Source organism: Watersipora subatra, chromosome 7 (genome assembly GCF_963576615.1).
Source record: "Watersipora subatra chromosome 7, tzWatSuba1.1, whole genome shotgun sequence".
Taxonomy (NCBI): domain Eukaryota; kingdom Metazoa; phylum Bryozoa; class Gymnolaemata; order Cheilostomatida; family Watersiporidae; genus Watersipora; species Watersipora subatra.
This window is the reverse complement of record NC_088714.1, coordinates 32,332,825-32,349,932: the sequence shown is the minus strand read 5'-3', so window position 1 is coordinate 32,349,932 and position 17,108 is coordinate 32,332,825. Positions and strand designations below refer to the sequence as shown.

Here is a 17,108-nt window from a genome sequence, read left to right as displayed (position 1 = left end):
TTTTTAATACCCGGGCATTCCGCTAGTATGAAATAAAAATGTTTATAAAAGTGTTTATAAAAAATTTTATCTTGAAGGAGTTCTTTCTTTTATATGCAGGTTATAGAAAGACTGACGATGAAAAGAGCAAGATATGAGGTGATATCATTTGTATTGTTATCTGTTATTAATTGATACAGTTCTATATTTGTTATATTCATCTCATGTTATATTCATCATTGCAATTTCTCAGTCTCACTTTGTATACTGTTATTGTAGACATAACTGCATTTTGACAACCTACAAATTATTTTGCAGTATACATACACCTCTCTGGAGAATATACCTTCATGTGGTTTCTCACAAGTACACATCTATGGAGTAGTAAAATATGCCACTCCTATTTATATGGCATCTCGAGGAACAAGTATGTAGCTAATATTTGTAATCGTTTGTAACTAAAAATGTCTGGAGACACTATTACTTCTGGGTTGTCCTGGCAATAATTTTTTCTCTGTGCAAGTTTATCGGCTTTTGTTTACAAGCCATTTGCTTTTGTGGAGGAAAAAAATAACCTTCACAGTATTATAGACAATAGAAAAGTTCATCACTGAAGAGTACATAGTTACTGGAGTATAATTTTGGTCAGTCTGTACAAACTACACGGCTCGACTTATTTCTCTATTTATCAAACTAAACAGAAACAGAAAAACAGATGTGTTCTGATTACAATATTTTCATGCCAGTGATGTTCCAGAAGGTTCTAATCAATTAGATCAATAAAAACATACATAAACAACGTCATGTGTCAAAACATCACAATACCCTACCCATCAATCATTTGCTAAAAGTTGTTTTATAAATTTTAGGTAGAACATTAATAAACCCTGGCTGAATGCATCCCAGACCACTGTTCTTTACAAGCAACAAACCTTGGGTATATTAGGAGTTGTCTTACCGTTCATTTTAACAAAGTACAACAAAAAAAGTCAAATCTTTATATTGCTTAATCATAAGTTGTCGTTTACAATGTACTGATGCGTGAGTTCAAAAAGTGAGAAGATTGGATGTAGATGTCTATGGTGTATTCTGATTGTAACAATACTTTTTTACGATTTTGATTGTAACAAATTGCTAATTTGTTATCATAAAGCCCAGTTGAATGAATATTGCAATTTTGTGATAAAAAAGTTCCACTGAAAAATAGAACACCAAAATAATAACTCTCAATATATATGTATGTCTCAAAGTATGTCTGCCTGTGGATCTGTCATTCCGGTTATAGCTACATTATAGCACATGCTGATTATTTTATCAATGCGGCCACGAGTTACGATGCCCCTGTTAAGAAATATTTTTTCGTAAGGTTCAATTACTATATCTGGAGTCAAGGCCAATTTTTTTCACGCGAACAATTATATCGTCTCTGTGGAAAGAGCCTCTACATTCTCTCACTAATCAATTAGACAAAGACACTCCTATATCTCATTTTTACATTTGTACCGATGTCGAAAGGTACCAGCATCGTCGTATTCGAAGTTTTGATGGATAGCTTTTAGTGGAACAGTAAGCTTTTTATACACACACACTTTTATGCAAAAATTGTTATTATTAATTCTACATATTCAGGATTTTTATTTTGTTTTCTCAGTTCGTATTAATTGTATCATTAACGAATCATCTTTTATTGTAATTGTAACAAAACCAACTTAATTTAGCTACTACTTGCTAATTATTTCACATTTACATCTAAAAAATTTTATAATCGTTTTATTTTTGAAAATTTATTCGACTTGCATGAAACATTTTCCTCATGATATGAAGTTTAAAAATTGTTTGACAAAGTTTGAAAACCTTTACAGTTGTTTTTATTTTCCCTCCTAATTTATTTCAATTACACGAAACACTTTTCTCATAATATGTAGTTTGAAAGTTAGATTGGCAAATTTTGTTATATGTTAAATACAAATAAATTTTCTAGTGTTTATGCAAAGCTAGTTTTTATATATAGCCAAGTATGTTAGTAGGTGTCGGGGATCTAGCAAACTAGACTGAGGCGAGTGAAAAGCAGATCTATGTGAATGAATGGTGGATTGGCTTGAGAGAAAAAAAGAAGGGAGAGGGAGGGAGAGAGGAACCACTAGGTTGCCTAGCAACACTTATGCAATGCAGAGCACGGTTGCCAATACAGTTTAGTTAGTGATGCATCAGGCCAGTTGAGTTTGTGCCGCTGAAAAGCCGGCAAACACTAAGCTGACTCCCCTGACTGCGTTGGCCTTACACTGGCCAAGATACAGTACCTGTTTCTGCGGGATCACCAGGATTTTTTGTACCTGGCGTTTTATGTCCCCTCCAGAGCCAAAGATGTCAGTCCCTCTTTTGAGTATTTGGTTCTCATTTACTTCAGCTTGTCTCTAAACCTACCGGAACCTTTTTTGATGAACTAAGAGCTGTTCAGTTGGATTATTTCATGAACATGTAGTGATTTCTCCTAATTTAATCTGTTGTCTATGACTGGCACTCGCCATTCACTTTTTTTCATGTTACAGGCTACTACACAACGGTTAGTCTGCATAATGAGTCGCTCCACAATACCAAATCCCGGTTCACTATTTCTATATTTGCTGATCAGGCAAAGGAACTTCCTGCTTGTAAAGTAGGCCAAATTCTCCGCTTGAATCGTGTAAAGGTCAGTAGATATCCATCAGATGTTTAGATGACCTGGTATATTGTGCCTTCACCCACTTATCAGGTTTGTTGGGGTATAATTTAAAATACAAAATTGTACATACCATATGCATTTTTTTAGTTTTTTTATAAGCATAACGCTATTTGAACAAATATTTAAAATACAAATATTGAAGAACAATTTTAGCAGAACCGCCATTTCACTATTCACAGTAGCCTTCTTATTATCTTCTACACGCCCAGGTCATCAATTCATCAGGATAATGAGGTATAAACTCTCATACTATGAATAGGTGAGGTCATAGGTAAATAGGCTTCTTATGAAGTTATATCGTAAAGTTTTATTTGTACATGTATCATCATTGTATTACTCTAGTCTAGCCAATGATTACTCTAGTCCAACCAATGCCAACCAATGATTACTCTAGTCCAGCCAATGCCAACCAATGATTACTCTAGTCCAGCCAATGCCAACCAATGATTACTCTAGTCCAGCCAATGCCAACCAATGATTACTCTCGTCTAGCCAATGCCGATAGTACGCGGCTCTATCTAGAACTTGCTTTTATAATGTTCATTATTTTCTGAGGTTCATTTAGTTTGGTTTTAAATACTTGGCTTCCATATTGGACAAATCAACACCAGCTAGCGTTTCTATTGGACAAATCAACAGTAACATGCGATGTTACTGGACGAATAGATACCTTGTTTGACTACCTGTTATTGCTTTAACTCTTGTTTAACTCAATACTATCACCTGTACCAAATTGCTTGGTTATTAGATATTGCAAAGAGGACTGATTAACAGTCAGACATTCTTCCTCAGATTTACCCATAGTTAGTACAAAATGAATCAATCTTAGTTTGGGCCTTCTTAGAATAACTTTGATTTCTTTGCTGAACTGCTTTACACTATTAACTTGAACCTGCATTCACATAAAGCTAACGAACAGATGAAACATTGCTAACGGATACAGAGTTGTCTACCCATATTCTGATGTTGATTAGAATTAATAAAAAACAATAATGGGTAATTGTTTGTGATATGGTTGTCAACGAGTCATGAATTTCTCTCTCAACATCTTGATGGACATCAGGTCTTTGTACCGATCATCATTTTAGTAGAAATAAAACAGCGTGGTAGTTGCTATACTAAAACAATAAATGACTGTTAACAGTGTTTCCTGTTAGTTTCCTATGACATTCACTTAGTCGTCAATTCAAGAAATTGTAGCTCTATTGGGATAGGACCAGCAGTGGCTCACTGTTAGAGTTTGGATAACCTGTTACTTATTAATTCATTTTATTTACTTGATAATCTGTAAATTTCTAGCTTCATTTATTTGTTTTAGCTTGATAAATTTAATGGATCTATACTTGGCAAAGTTCAGATGTTTTATGGTGGATCATGGCTTCTCTTTGACAGAGAAAGCTCAATTATGCACTGGGATTCGTCTTCTCAACCACATCCTTGCTGGCAAAACAGTGAGGCTGACATTGCAAGTGTTCTATATATCGTTCGTACATTTTTGGTGTTTAACGGTTGAATGGCTATACACATATGGCTAGTAGCATAAAATCTTAACTCTTCAAAGTCGGAATTAATTTTCAAAAAAATTCAAATGTCGACATAGCCATATATAATATTTCATAACTTCAGAAGTAATTGGTATTTTTTTAAACTGAAAACTGAAATTCAACACAAAATCTCCTTTCTAATGATATATAAACTAGCTAGCTTTAGTAAATTTTTCTATTCCATAATAATGGGTAAGAAAATGGCAGAAGATTATTGGCTATAAGAACAAACAATAATATTACACATGTTTTGTGACCTCATGTTAGCCATGTACATCATAGTGAATACTGAAACCTGGTCATCGTATTAGTTTTACTATTTTGCACTACAGAGGACATGTTTTCATCAAGCACCACGAGGAGTTATGAGTAGGATTGTAGAAGCTGTGTGATCAATGCTCTGTTGTATTCTTGGAAGCTTAGAGTGGAAAGGTTTTATGTAAGTTTGGACAAAGTAAAGGTGTTTATTTGGTCTATTTCTAAGCTAATTGAAAAAGTTGTTTGTAGACAAAATACTTACTGAGAAACTTCCGAAACCAAAAGCGCCTGTGAAAAACAATAGTTGGATAAGGGTAACTTACCAGTCAGATCGGTCGATCATAAACTATGCTAAAACGTTTTTGATTGGTTGCAACAGAATCAGAAACTCCTCAGGATTTTACATAACAGAATTCACGATGATTGTGTTACTCATTTCATAGCAATAAGCTAAATTAAACCGGATACTTGGCTCTGGCAATTTAGCCTTCATTTTTGATTGCCTATTTTGGAAAATAATGAAATTACTTAATTTGCCGATATAAAATTTCAAGTATGTTGCATTTTGTAGAGAGTTTTGTGAAAAACAACTAAAAAAATATTTAGCTACTGTTAGTGGTTGCCATGCAACAAGCAAACGAACGGCATAGTGTCAGCAAGCCGCAGGGTGCGGCTTTTTGACTTTGAACTGTAACTTATCACTCAAAATCTTAAAAGAAAATCTATTTTTTAAGCAAAACGGTTTTCAAGAAGTTTCTACACTTGAGGGTAAGAGGAAGCCTGCGTATCATAGGTACGGAAGCTGAGAGAGTGGAGCATTACAATAGATCCAGATGATCCTGAGGCAACCAGTAAGGCAAGTAACACAGAGGATAAGCGGGATACGTCTCATATCTGTAAACAGAATGATGTTACTGATCTTACAGCAAATGACAGCAATGGTCAACGTGGTCAGGTATGTAACCAAGTAAATATTTTTATGTATAAAAATTATTTATTCCAAGATGTGCTTTATATGTCAAAACTGTCATGTATCAGCTTTTATGAGAATGCACTCTAAGTGGTTTCACTTCTTTTACAGCTTAAAGATGAACATGATCAGAGATTTTTGTAGACTTTATCAAAAAGTATCAATATTTTCCTATCATTTGTGATTGTTTGTGATGTTTGAGGTGATCTGACTGCCAGAATGTTTTAAGATTAAAATCTACAAAACTTAATTGCTGTCAAAACGCTCAGATGAAAAATATATGCCGAAATGGCGTGACTAGTTGAGAGACTGTCTGTCTCTAACGTAATTGGCATCGGCTATTGCATTTAAGTTGCATCGTTTCGCATCGGTATTCTGTTGGTCTCTTTGCCGAAGTTCAACTATAGACGCCATAATCGCACTTTCGCTTGAATTTGATCGTTTTAACTGTGAGCAGGTTTTGTCGATTTTAATCTTGAAACATCTTTCTGATAATCGCATCATTAAGAATCAATCATAGCTCCTTAATAAATGATGCAGATAATTACGCGCAGCATTTAAGTGCGTTACATTAACTTGTTCAAAAACTAAATTAACTGTGTAAAAACTAAGTGGAATATATAATTAATAAAAATGTTTTTGTCGTTACTTTACCCCCGAAACACGCGAATGGTAGTGTAGGCATAGAGATGCAGTTTTGGGGAGAGAAGTGGTGATAGAGATGTGCGGTATATCTTACTTGGTTAACTTAAAACTAATCTTATATATTTTTATATTTGTTACGTCATTTTTTTACCTTTTGCCAGTTTCTTAACTTTCACTTTCATGTATTAACTGTAGTGTTTCAAGTTTAAAATGTTCAATAAGCTGTGTCAGGTATAGAGTTAAATATTTATGAGAATTTAATGTCGCGCGTAAGAATGAGTCATGTGGTTTGGCGACCATGAGTAGGATCTTAGCTGCATTTAAACAATTTTTGTTAAAATATTTAAAAATAAATTAAAGTATTAGTTACTCGAGTTAGTATATAGATTTTGCTGGGTTTGATGAAAGCATCTCTCATATGTTAATAAAATAATGCACTTTTTGACAGGTGGTGCCAACAATGACTGCTCATGGGGCAACAAGTGCTCAGCATGTCACATCAACTTTAAGACCAGCAACAGGTGTTCATGGATCAATTACAAGTGTTCAGCAGGTGGCACTAACACTGACACAAGCATCAGGTGATCATGAACCGACTACAAGTGTTCCACGGATGACATCAGCATTGACACACGCAGCAGGTGATCATGAACCGACTACAAGTGTTCCACAGATTACATCAGCGTTGACACACGCAGCAGGTGATCATGAAGAAACAAAAAATGCTCACCAGGTAGCAACAAGGGTGACCCGGTCAGCAGGCACTCATAAACCAATTGAAAGTGTTAAACAGCTAACATTAACTCCAGTAGTAGATGCACCAACAAATATTCGACAAATGGCATCAGCACTGACGCAAGAAGCAGGTGATTGTAAGATCACAACGCCTGTTCAGGACACAATATCATCGACACAAGCAGTGAGTGCCAAAGAACCATTTATCAGTGGCCATCAAATCACGTCAAAATTAACACAAGGAGCGTGTGCACGAGATCTAGAGCAAGTGTCTACAACATTGGCACAAGTAGCAGGTACTCATGAGGCAATAGCAACTGCCTATCAGGTGACACCAACATTCGCACAAACAATAATTAAAAACCAAATGGTGAAATCAAACAGTAAACAAGTATTAGCAGGGGAATCACCCTCAGGAAGGAACATGGTGACAGGTGCCACAGTAACTTATCAGAATGGTTGTGATAAAAAACACTTTAGAGATCGGTTGAAGCATCAAGATCGGCTGAAGCATTGTTTACTCCGTGAGAATGATATCATCTATCTCTTCTCACCGAACGCTAAAGACTTAGCAATCATACCTGAAGGTGATGTACATGCAACTTGCATGCTGATCTTATTGTCCACTTGTAGAATTACCACAAAACCAGTGGAATAGCCCTAAGAAAGCTTCAACAAATAAATTTTTTCTTGTAAAAATAGTTTTTATACAAAAAGCTGGATTAACTGTATCACAGTCATTTATTTGTACGTACGTAATTCTTGTTCAGTATTTTAAGGAAGGTAATTTTTTTACTGCGAAACTTTTGGTTTAATTGTTTTTTTTTAAAAACATTTGCACTTTTTTATTCTACAGCTCCAAACCAGAGTTCTTTAAACTAGCATAAGATTCTATGCAAAAGTCGTCACAACTTATGCATCATTTTTTCAATTTTGTAAAATTAGCCGTAGAAACAGACAATGTTTCAGTATGACCAAAGAGCAGGCCTCGTTACTTCCTAGCTTATTATTGTAAAATGAAAAGCTAGTGATTTATATTATGCCTTGAATTCTGAGTTGAAAGGAAACTAACAATGTCAGTTTTTTGCTTAGGGTATCATCAGATATCTCAACTTGAAGTTATTGTGACGAAAAAGCAATACATTTTTCTACGCAGTTGCACATGGTGTTTTCTTAAAGTTTTTTAAATTTGCTTTCTGTCCAAAAGTGCAATATAGGCAAGACGCTGTAATGGTTTTTGTAGTAAAAGAGTTGAGGAAGAGGCCTTATACTTGTTCTCTGGTGTTGTACACCTCTGTAAGCATAATTTTAAAAAACTTTCTCTTTTCAATAAAAGTTAAAATATTTTGCTATTTTTAAATGTTCTTCAGTAGTAGTACGAAATAATTTTAATTTTTAAACTTTTTAAACTATTGATAAAATATAGTCATGAATTTGTATGTGCGTGTAAGTTAAAAGTTTTTAACTGCTGCAAATATTCCAAATATAATATTTTAAGAGGTAATGTCTTAATCCAACAAAAAACAGCCAGCTCTAGTCAACAGGATTTGACAAAATTGTAATTTTATTGTTCATTAGGTGTTATTATTTGTTGTAAAAATTTAACGGATTTGGTGAGAATCAGTGGTGAAGTTGGTGAGATTTAAAACAGTTGAAGTTGTAATCTCCTAGCTCATATGTTTACTTGCAGAGGTTCATCATCTGGACACAAGGCTTCTGGTTGCGGGTTTACCTTACTTCTCCATAACAGAGATACACAGCATCCAGTCATCTGGAGCTCATAGACACACCCCCTTCCTCTGTAGGACTTCCTGTGATATTTTGCCAGCATTTCAGTGCAAGCAGCTCAGTGTCGGGTGTTGGTAGGTAGAGATTGTCATGATGAAAAACTATAGCTGTGTCCTGATTTCACTATATAGTGGGTTAAATAATTGAATTGTTCTCTAAACTAAGTCAAATATAGCTAAAGTTCATGAGTAAAATTTTATCAATTTTTCAAGAGATCTTTGTAAAGAATAAGTTTTATTATTTGTTAGTCAGTCTATGCCATTTCACAATATACAGTGAGCCCTCATTTTGTACGGTCAATCGGGGCCACTGGCACCCCTCCCTTTCTTGGAAAAATGAAAATCCTCAAAATAAAAACTAATTTTACCTGCCTTTATCATATCTAATAAAGTTACTCTTTCATTAATCATAAGCATTATCCTTTTTTTCTTAGATTCGTTAGACTATTGTGAGGGTTGAGGGTGTTTAAGAGACATGATGACGGGTCTCACAAGTACTTTGTGTCATATACAGCAGACACCCCTATCATGTTTATCTCCTATAACGGAAATTCCAGAAAATTAAAAGTTGAGGGTCTTTAAGAGGCATGATGACGGGTCTCACAAGTACTTTGTGTCATATACAGTAGACACCCCTATCATGTTTATCTCCTATAACTTATACCTCCTATAACCTATACCTCTTATAACATATACCTCATATAGCGTATACCTCATATAACATATACCTCGTAAAACGGATACCTCTTATAACTGATGCCTCCTGTAACTTATACCTCCTATAACGTATACCTCGTATAACGTATAGTTCTTATAACTTATACATGTACCTCCTATAACGTATACCTCTTACACCTTATACCTCTTATAACTTATACCTCCTATAACATATACCTCCTATAACATATACCTCCTATAACGTATACCTCTTATAACTTATACCTTCTATAACATATACCTCTTATAACATATACTTCCTATAACTTATACCTCATATAACGTTTACCTCCTATAACGTAAACTTCCTATAACGTATACCTCCTATAACGTATACCGCTTAAAAGGTATACCTCCTATAACGTATACCTCATATAACGTATACCTCCTATAACGTATACTTCCTATAACATATACCTCCTATAACGTAAACTTCCTATAATGTATATCTCCTATAACGTATACCTTCTATAACATATACCTCTTATAACATATACTTCCTATAACTTATACCTCATATAACGTTTACCTCCTATAACGTAAACTTCCTATAACGTATACCTCCTATAACGTATACCGCTTAAAAGGTATACCTCCTATAACGTATACCTCATATAACGTATACCTCCTATAACGTATACCTCATATAATGTATACCTCCTATAACGTATACTTCCTATAACGTATACCTCCTATAATGTATACCTCTTATAACGTATACTTCCTATAACGTATACCTCATATAACGTATATATCTTATAATGTAAATTCCAGATAACGTAAAAAATTGATGTGAAGTTTTTGTTTTCTACTACCTAAAAAGTTTCATATAACATAAAGTGCCTAGTCGGGCGAGTTTTCATTCAAAATCGATTTGAATGTTAATTATCTCGCCGCACTTGTGAAAGAAAAAACAACATGCGTATCGAGTTATACCTATTATACAACTTTATATATATATATACAACTTTTGCAACAATCTAGTTCGTTGTGATTGATCGCCAGATGTGTCGACCAAACAGAGAAAAGATTAGTTGCGCATTGTTCATAAATACAAAGGCGATCGATTGATGCAGATGTTACAGTGTTGGTCTACCAATTCAAATGTCACGAGTTGGAGTATCATCGAAAGTTCTCTTTTATTCTGACCTTGACCCCCTAGATACAGATAGACGACGAACAGGTAGTACAGCTTGTTTGTAAAATATTGCTTTGCTTTGTTGAAGACGTATAAAATATTTATTATTAGTTTTACTTTGCAGAGTACACTTTCCTGTCTAAAAAATAAATCAATCGTTGTAAATGAAAGTCGAAGATGTGCGCTTTCTATCAAGTTATTGTAGAATTACCGTGATAGTGGTCTATAAAACCAGTGAGATTAATTATAACAAGGAGAAAAGTTGTCGATGCAGACTAATAATGTTGCAGTTACGCTACAGCCCACAAATTAAACATGTTGAGTCTAGATTTTTTTTTGAACGACCAGAGGGATGAGTTTGAAAAGGTCTTGAAATGAATTAGGAAATTTACATGTATTTTACTGTTCTTAAAACGTATAATCCTATAACGTAAACATTACAGGAAAGGATTATTTATGTTGTAGGAGCCGTACGGTATTCCTATTTAGTTAAAGGTTGACTTGCAACAAAATTCACATTACAGTTATTTGGTATCAAAAGGTTCACCATGTCTTACTCTGTTGTGTTGTAGGTGCCAAATATGTGGGAATGTGATTACAAGCTCTTGAAAGCTCAAAAACGAACAATAAGTCGCAGCCATCACGAAAACGTCGTAGGTTGAAATACCTTTATTTTTAATGACATACTCAACTTGACATGGTTATTGTTTTGACACGTGATGTTATCACGTGAAATAAAAGGTTCAATATAAATTGTCTTGTAGCACTAGTTTATGACAAACACTTCGGGTTCTACCGGAAAGCCCTTATCAAATATAGATGCTCGCTCTTTACAGTTTCATTTCACCTTGGTCAAATCATCTCGTCGTAATCTGATCATGTGATCCATACATCCTGTCAAATGGCGCGAACAATTTCTGCAGCATTTTTCGACCATCACAGGTGACCAACAGGCTCATCATGTTTATCAGAGGATGATATGCACTTCTCCGAGCTAAGATTAAAAAATTAAACTAATTTTTAGGCTAGGTTGTGAGATATCAGTGATCAAAGTGACGGCTTACAATTATGATAGAATAGATGCGTAAGGACAATACACATGCTTTTATTGAATGTGTTATGTATATTTGTGAACATGTTTTGACGAATGACGTTGCATGAAAGTGTAAACAGAGGCACACCGTGTTCAACTACTTCCCATTTGAGCCGCTTTGGAGAGGGATTCCAACATAAGGCGTTTTTGTGATTGCTGTGTTTAACTGTTCGTTTTTGAGCTTTTAAGAGCTTGTATTCACATTTCCACATATTTTGCACCTGTAACACAGCATAGTAAGACATGGTGAACTTTTTGATACCAAATAACTGTAATGTGAATTTTGTTGTAAGTCAACCTTTAAGTAGTTTGCAATTAGGTCAATTGCTGTTTTTCTTCTAGTAGTGATTGCTGACTCATCCTTGGTTCTACGTGTACTTTTAACACTTGCATGATTTGCTGCATACGCTGACTTGTCACGTTGAGCTTGTATAGCGAACATGTCTATGACCACAATACATGTTTAAAGCAATTACTAAAGCTTTTCAACTTGTAAACATAACACTTTGCACATTGATACTTCATAAAATGTAACCAAAAATGGCCAAGCGCTACGACGGCTATCATGATGATGATCTAATTTTTATTTATTTTGTCTAAGTTTTTAATGAGTATTTTTGCCCCTGAAGTAATGGAGCCGCGAAAGCTGAAAATGCAAAGTATCAATGATGTTGATCCATGGCTATATTTTTATCGATCTTGTCATGTGTTATAACATTTGGTCGATGAAGATGATGGCCACTCTTCATGACGTTTGGCCATGTCGTGAAGAGTGGCTTGCAGAGCACTTCAATTGTCTGTTCTACAAGATTGTTCAATGCGCAAGTTTGGCACGCTGCCAGTTCCTTTACCAGCTGCCATTTGCTATGTTTCCATTGTGTGGATGTTGAGGATTTGGAATTGTGCACACGTGAGTTACCATCAATGGACATTCACTTGCTTCGGATTAACATTGGTGCTTTCTTTAAAAATATCAGGAATTCTATGTCTCGCTTGGGCAGCATTCATTCCTATCGCTTTCGCAATAGGAATGAATGAAATGTTGAAAATGTTTCAAATGGAATAGCTTAGTCAGCATTTTGTCACACATCATTTCCAAGTTCTGTTTCCATCTTTCGTAAGCACGAAACATTGAATAAAAATTTACAAGTAATGAAACTCGCTTGTCTTGCGGTTTTTGCCATTTCTATCTTGTGGATGATGCCAACTCACGGATTAACCACATCATGGAAACTTAGTGATAAACAATGGCATGTTGGAGTATGCATAGGTTGCTTAACATGGTTAAACAGTAGGTATTTAAACTTGCAATTCACTGGCCAAACATGCTTGTATGATTTATCAAGTTACACTAAGACTGATGTTTAAAATGGGCAGAAATTTAGATGTGTGTAAAGACCTTGCTGTGCGCCATAGTGTTAACTGATTGTTTTACATCGCCGTAGATCAACATATCTGAAAATATCCTGTGCATCTGATTATATTTCTTTGTGGCCAGAGTATTTCTAGTGTAAAATATAAAAAAGAAATCATCTAAAATTATTTTATATGCACCAGACAAACCAGCCAAATGCAGTAATGTGTTACAGCTACAAGGATTTGAAGAGGAAGGATCCTGATGACATGGTAATCTGTCTCTCTTTGAGTGACACAGACGATAGATCGGTTGTAATTCCTGCTACAGTAAACCAAGCTAATCTGGTAGGTATAAGATTATGGTAATTCGGGCTACAGGATTAAATGTATAATGTGAATAAAATCACTTTTTATTACACCAAGTTTTGTTCAAGACTAGATGAAAAGAAAATATTTAAATTTATACCTCGCAAACTATCTCCCATTGCTTGGAAATTTCAAGCCAGGGGTGATAAATCTTGATGCAGTCCAAGTAAAGTTCAGAAAATGGTAAAGTTAACCTTTATAAAGGTTAAAAAGAAAATTTTCATATGCCTTGTGTTTTTTTGATCATTAACTCTGCAGATTGGTCATCATGATGTGGATAAGGCATTTTTTCCTAAGTGCTTATTATACGCAGAAAGGTTAGTTTGCATGATTGTAGTGTTTTATGGTTGCAGAAGTCCCTTAGTTGTGGAGATGATACCCGGGCAGGGGAGAATAACAATGGCTGTCAATTGTTAGCTCGCATTGTGCCAACCATCGAAATTAAAGACACTCAGCTATCTGTACGCTATGTTAATAGGGTTGATCTCATTTTACAAATATTTGGAGATGTTGTAAATGTGTGTTATTCTAAGACTGTTTAAACACAGCTTACTGGGAAATCATTGATTACTTCTGTACCTGCATAGGAAATGGTTTTTAACGTGATCTCACTCTTTTGGACTCGATATTTTCAAATATGATAATTTCCTTCTTAACACCTTTTGTTAATTTTTTATGCTCTACTTTTGGCATTATTTGCCTGAAACCATTTTTAGACTTACAATCTGTTTGAAATCTTTAGTTTTGTATTAGCATGTTTTATACATATTATACTGCTTAGCAGATGTGGCGCCATCTTGGACAGCAATATAGCATTGTTACAGCAATGAGCGTTACACAGTCACGCAGGTATACTGCTCTATACACATGTGACTGACTTTGAATGTCTTGACTTGTGACTATAACAAATCAGGATTTTTGGCTAGTGTGAAGTATCAATTCTATTTAATTACTGGTTAACAGTTTTTTAGCATCTTGTGGTCAAGTCGTCAGCGACTAAACCATCTCCCCCATCTGCGTTTCATCGTGGATGAGGAGGGTGGCTAGCAACCTGGCAAAGCAAAACCTGACAAAGGGCGGAGGAGCTCCTATGCTAGCCAATGGCCTGCTAGCCAGAGATAGTGTCTCAATAAAAACACCCAACAGAAAGCAATGGCACTGATAATGGAAGACACTGTTAAAACCTGCCAAGAAAAGCCATGGTTATAGGAAGTGGGGAGAACCATTATCGTCCATGCGCTCACAGGACATAGTACTAAGAGAAGGCAGCGCATTGTTAACAAATATGCTGCTATGTCGATGTGTGTTCCCTATTCAGTATTCACAGCAAGCCATTAGTCGGTGCAGCTGTGAAGAATATTTTCATATGCACTAAAAATGTTTACTGGTAATGTTCTCTGACATCACTATGGCTTCGGAATGTGTGTTAGCAATCCCTCGAAGGTGAGCATAGCATCTGCTTAATTTGCCGCAAGCTGAAGCCGTGCGCATTTGTAAGAGCATTGCTATAAAATGTCTTTATGGTCTTGGCTTTATGGTCTCCTTACGGAGAGCAATTTAAGGTTGAATGCCATTCCTTCACCACTGGTGGCCTTTTTTCGGAAATTGAACTGCAACTTGTTGTTTACAGGTCAGGTATTCTAGACCACTATGGTTTTTTATATAGAGAAACGTGAAAGTTATGCTGTTACAGTTTCAACTACCAATTATCTACCTATTTCATAATCATGTCAATGATATGGAGCTGTACATTTTCACTTTTTGTACGATTCATCACCCCATTAGAAATAAAGGAGAAATATTTTCAACATTTGCTAAGTGCATGAAGAGGTCATACATTAAAACGTGCAGATCTTGCACTTTATTTGTATATACAGTACATAATAGATCAAGGCATGGATTATAAGTGCTACTAGATTTGGGGTTGTTGTATAAATAATGGTCTACTTATATCAGGTGTAGCAAAGAAGAGACTGGTCTTCTCCTCCACTAGCCTTTATACCAAGTTTTAATCCTTCTAATATGTCACTACTATATCACTGACTTTGTTTGACTTCTCATAATTACCTGTAACTGTCGTGACATCAGTATAGCCTGTGGCCCACTAACATGATTATACAACAGAAGTAGCAAGTGGTTAGTCTAAAGAAGAACCAGTAAGAGCAGTTTTCAGTCAAGTTTTTGAAAATGTATTAAAGTGGAGAATCCTAAAGCAACAGCTGACAGACAAAATACTGCCTGTAATATAATATAATGGTGTGTTCCGAACAATATAGAGCAACCATACACAGTATCTCATTAGTGCTATCATTGTTCATCACCAACATGGTTTTCAATGGAACAATGTCTTTAATTTATTTAAATGTAAACTTGCTTTAAAATATAAATGCGTTATACATATAAAATGTAAATCAAGTTTATCTGCCCTAGAAATAACTGTTATGATAACATCTACCTGGGGTCATTCTGATTATCCTTTAATAATCACAATGACCCCAGTTAGATGTAACCATGATGTATATCTGAAGGAGCGGATAAGCCTGACTTATACTTGTAAACAAAGGTCAGGTAGAACTTAGAGCTTTCCATAAAACTTTAAATAATTGGAAAGTATCTCTTTACAAAGTTAAATGCCCTTTTTGAATGATTACTCTCATTTTCTACATTCTTATTAATGCAATGCACAAGAATTACATGTTTTCAAATCACCTGTACATTACAAATATTAGTAGTACTACATGTACATGCGTAGAAAACTGTACGGATATTTCAATACTGTGAACATGCTAACCATTGTTAATGCTAGGTTTAAGTTAGATGTTATAAAATATGAACACATTTGATATAACAGCTCCGATGTTTGTCCTATTTTCAGAATGTGTTTACAGCAAAACAATGCTTTAGTTGCTATTATATAACAACTAGCTGAATGCCCAACAATGCACAGGTAATAAAATATTTACCTAATGCATTTGAACAACTTACCTGGGAAGCTAGATCTTTACTAAAAAATACCTGCGTTTTGGGCCAGCTTAATAATCGTGGGTCAACAGTGCTAGTTATTAACCCCAAGCAAGCAGCGCAAGTATTTTAACCTATGTAATGACTATTTACCCAAAAAATCTATTGTATTGCATGTAGCTTAATGGTTAAGTTGGTACAGCTTACATTGTTTGTAAGCTTAGTTTGTCAGCTACATTTGTAACTCCCCTACAGGTGTCAAAACTACAATATCTACCTATATGAATGCACATCCATACAACCTAATTATTTAAAATTTGTCTATATTTGGGCTAAAAGTATATCAAAACAAACGTGTAATAAAATATTATTATTAATGTGGTAAGTTTAAATATTATTATCTATATATAATGTTATAACATTTCAGTGCTTGCTGCCTCAAACTCGCTTTATGTTTCAAAATATTATAGCAAAGTTTCATAAAATAATGTAATTCTCATGCATCATCAAATAGAGGTGGAACAAGACAGGCTTTTTAAGTTTGAGACGAAACTCGAGACATTGTCTTGTAAAAATTTGAGACTCGAGACATAATGAGCATTTGATGATGATTTCACTACACAAGGACTAGCGCACTTGATATATGAAATTGATAAACTTCTTTTTAAATTGATTTTTCTCCTGGTGTAAACGATTTAAATTACAACATTTTAATAGTGATATGCATGTATTTTTTATAAACAAAAGTGACACAAACAGCTGTAAAATAGTGAAGTTATATATTTCTAAGAATTTTGAGCTTGATTGATAATAATTATTATTAACCTATTGCTTTGT

General features: G+C 34.8%; 2 protein-coding genes across 2 annotated transcripts; both read left to right on the top strand.

The window, feature by feature from the left end:
* The first annotated feature begins 104 nt into the window (after positions 1–104).
* LOC137400325 (protection of telomeres protein 1-like) lies at positions 105–4,941 on the top strand. Its single transcript, XM_068086656.1, has 4 exons — positions 105–138; positions 298–406; positions 2,529–2,668; positions 4,020–4,941. Exons 1-4 carry the CDS (start codon positions 118–120, stop codon positions 4,212–4,214), a joined length of 465 nt encoding a protein of 154 aa, XP_067942757.1. The 5' UTR covers positions 105–117; the 3' UTR covers positions 4,215–4,941.
* On the top strand, positions 4,611–14,142 carry LOC137400684 (mucin-22-like). The gene is made up of 6 exons (XM_068087015.1): positions 4,611–4,631; positions 5,297–5,458; positions 6,567–7,445; positions 8,525–8,715; positions 13,178–13,289; positions 13,664–14,142. The coding sequence occupies exons 1-6, from the start codon at positions 4,611–4,613 to the stop codon at positions 13,850–13,852; spliced, it is 1,554 nt and encodes a 517-aa protein (XP_067943116.1). The 3' UTR covers positions 13,853–14,142.
* The last annotated feature ends 2,966 nt before the right edge of the window (positions 14,143–17,108 follow it).

Excerpts from the sequence above, each read along its gene's own strand:
- LOC137400325 (XM_068086656.1), top strand. The coding sequence starts at position 118 with ATGAAAAGAGCAAGATATGAG. Across the intron at positions 407-2,528 it reads TATGGCATCTCGAGGAACAA|GCTACTACACAACGGTTAGT; the intron begins GTATGTAGCTAA and ends TTCATGTTACAG. Across the intron at positions 2,669-4,019 it reads TCCGCTTGAATCGTGTAAAG|CTTGATAAATTTAATGGATC; the intron begins GTCAGTAGATAT and ends TATTTGTTTTAG.
- LOC137400684 (XM_068087015.1), top strand. The coding sequence starts at position 4,611 with ATGAGTAGGATTGTAGAAGCT. Across the intron at positions 7,446-8,524 it reads CAATCATACCTGAAGGTGAT|CTCATATGTTTACTTGCAGA; the intron begins GTACATGCAACT and ends GTAATCTCCTAG. Across the intron at positions 8,716-13,177 it reads CAGCTCAGTGTCGGGTGTTG|CTACAAGGATTTGAAGAGGA; the intron begins GTAGGTAGAGAT and ends AATGTGTTACAG.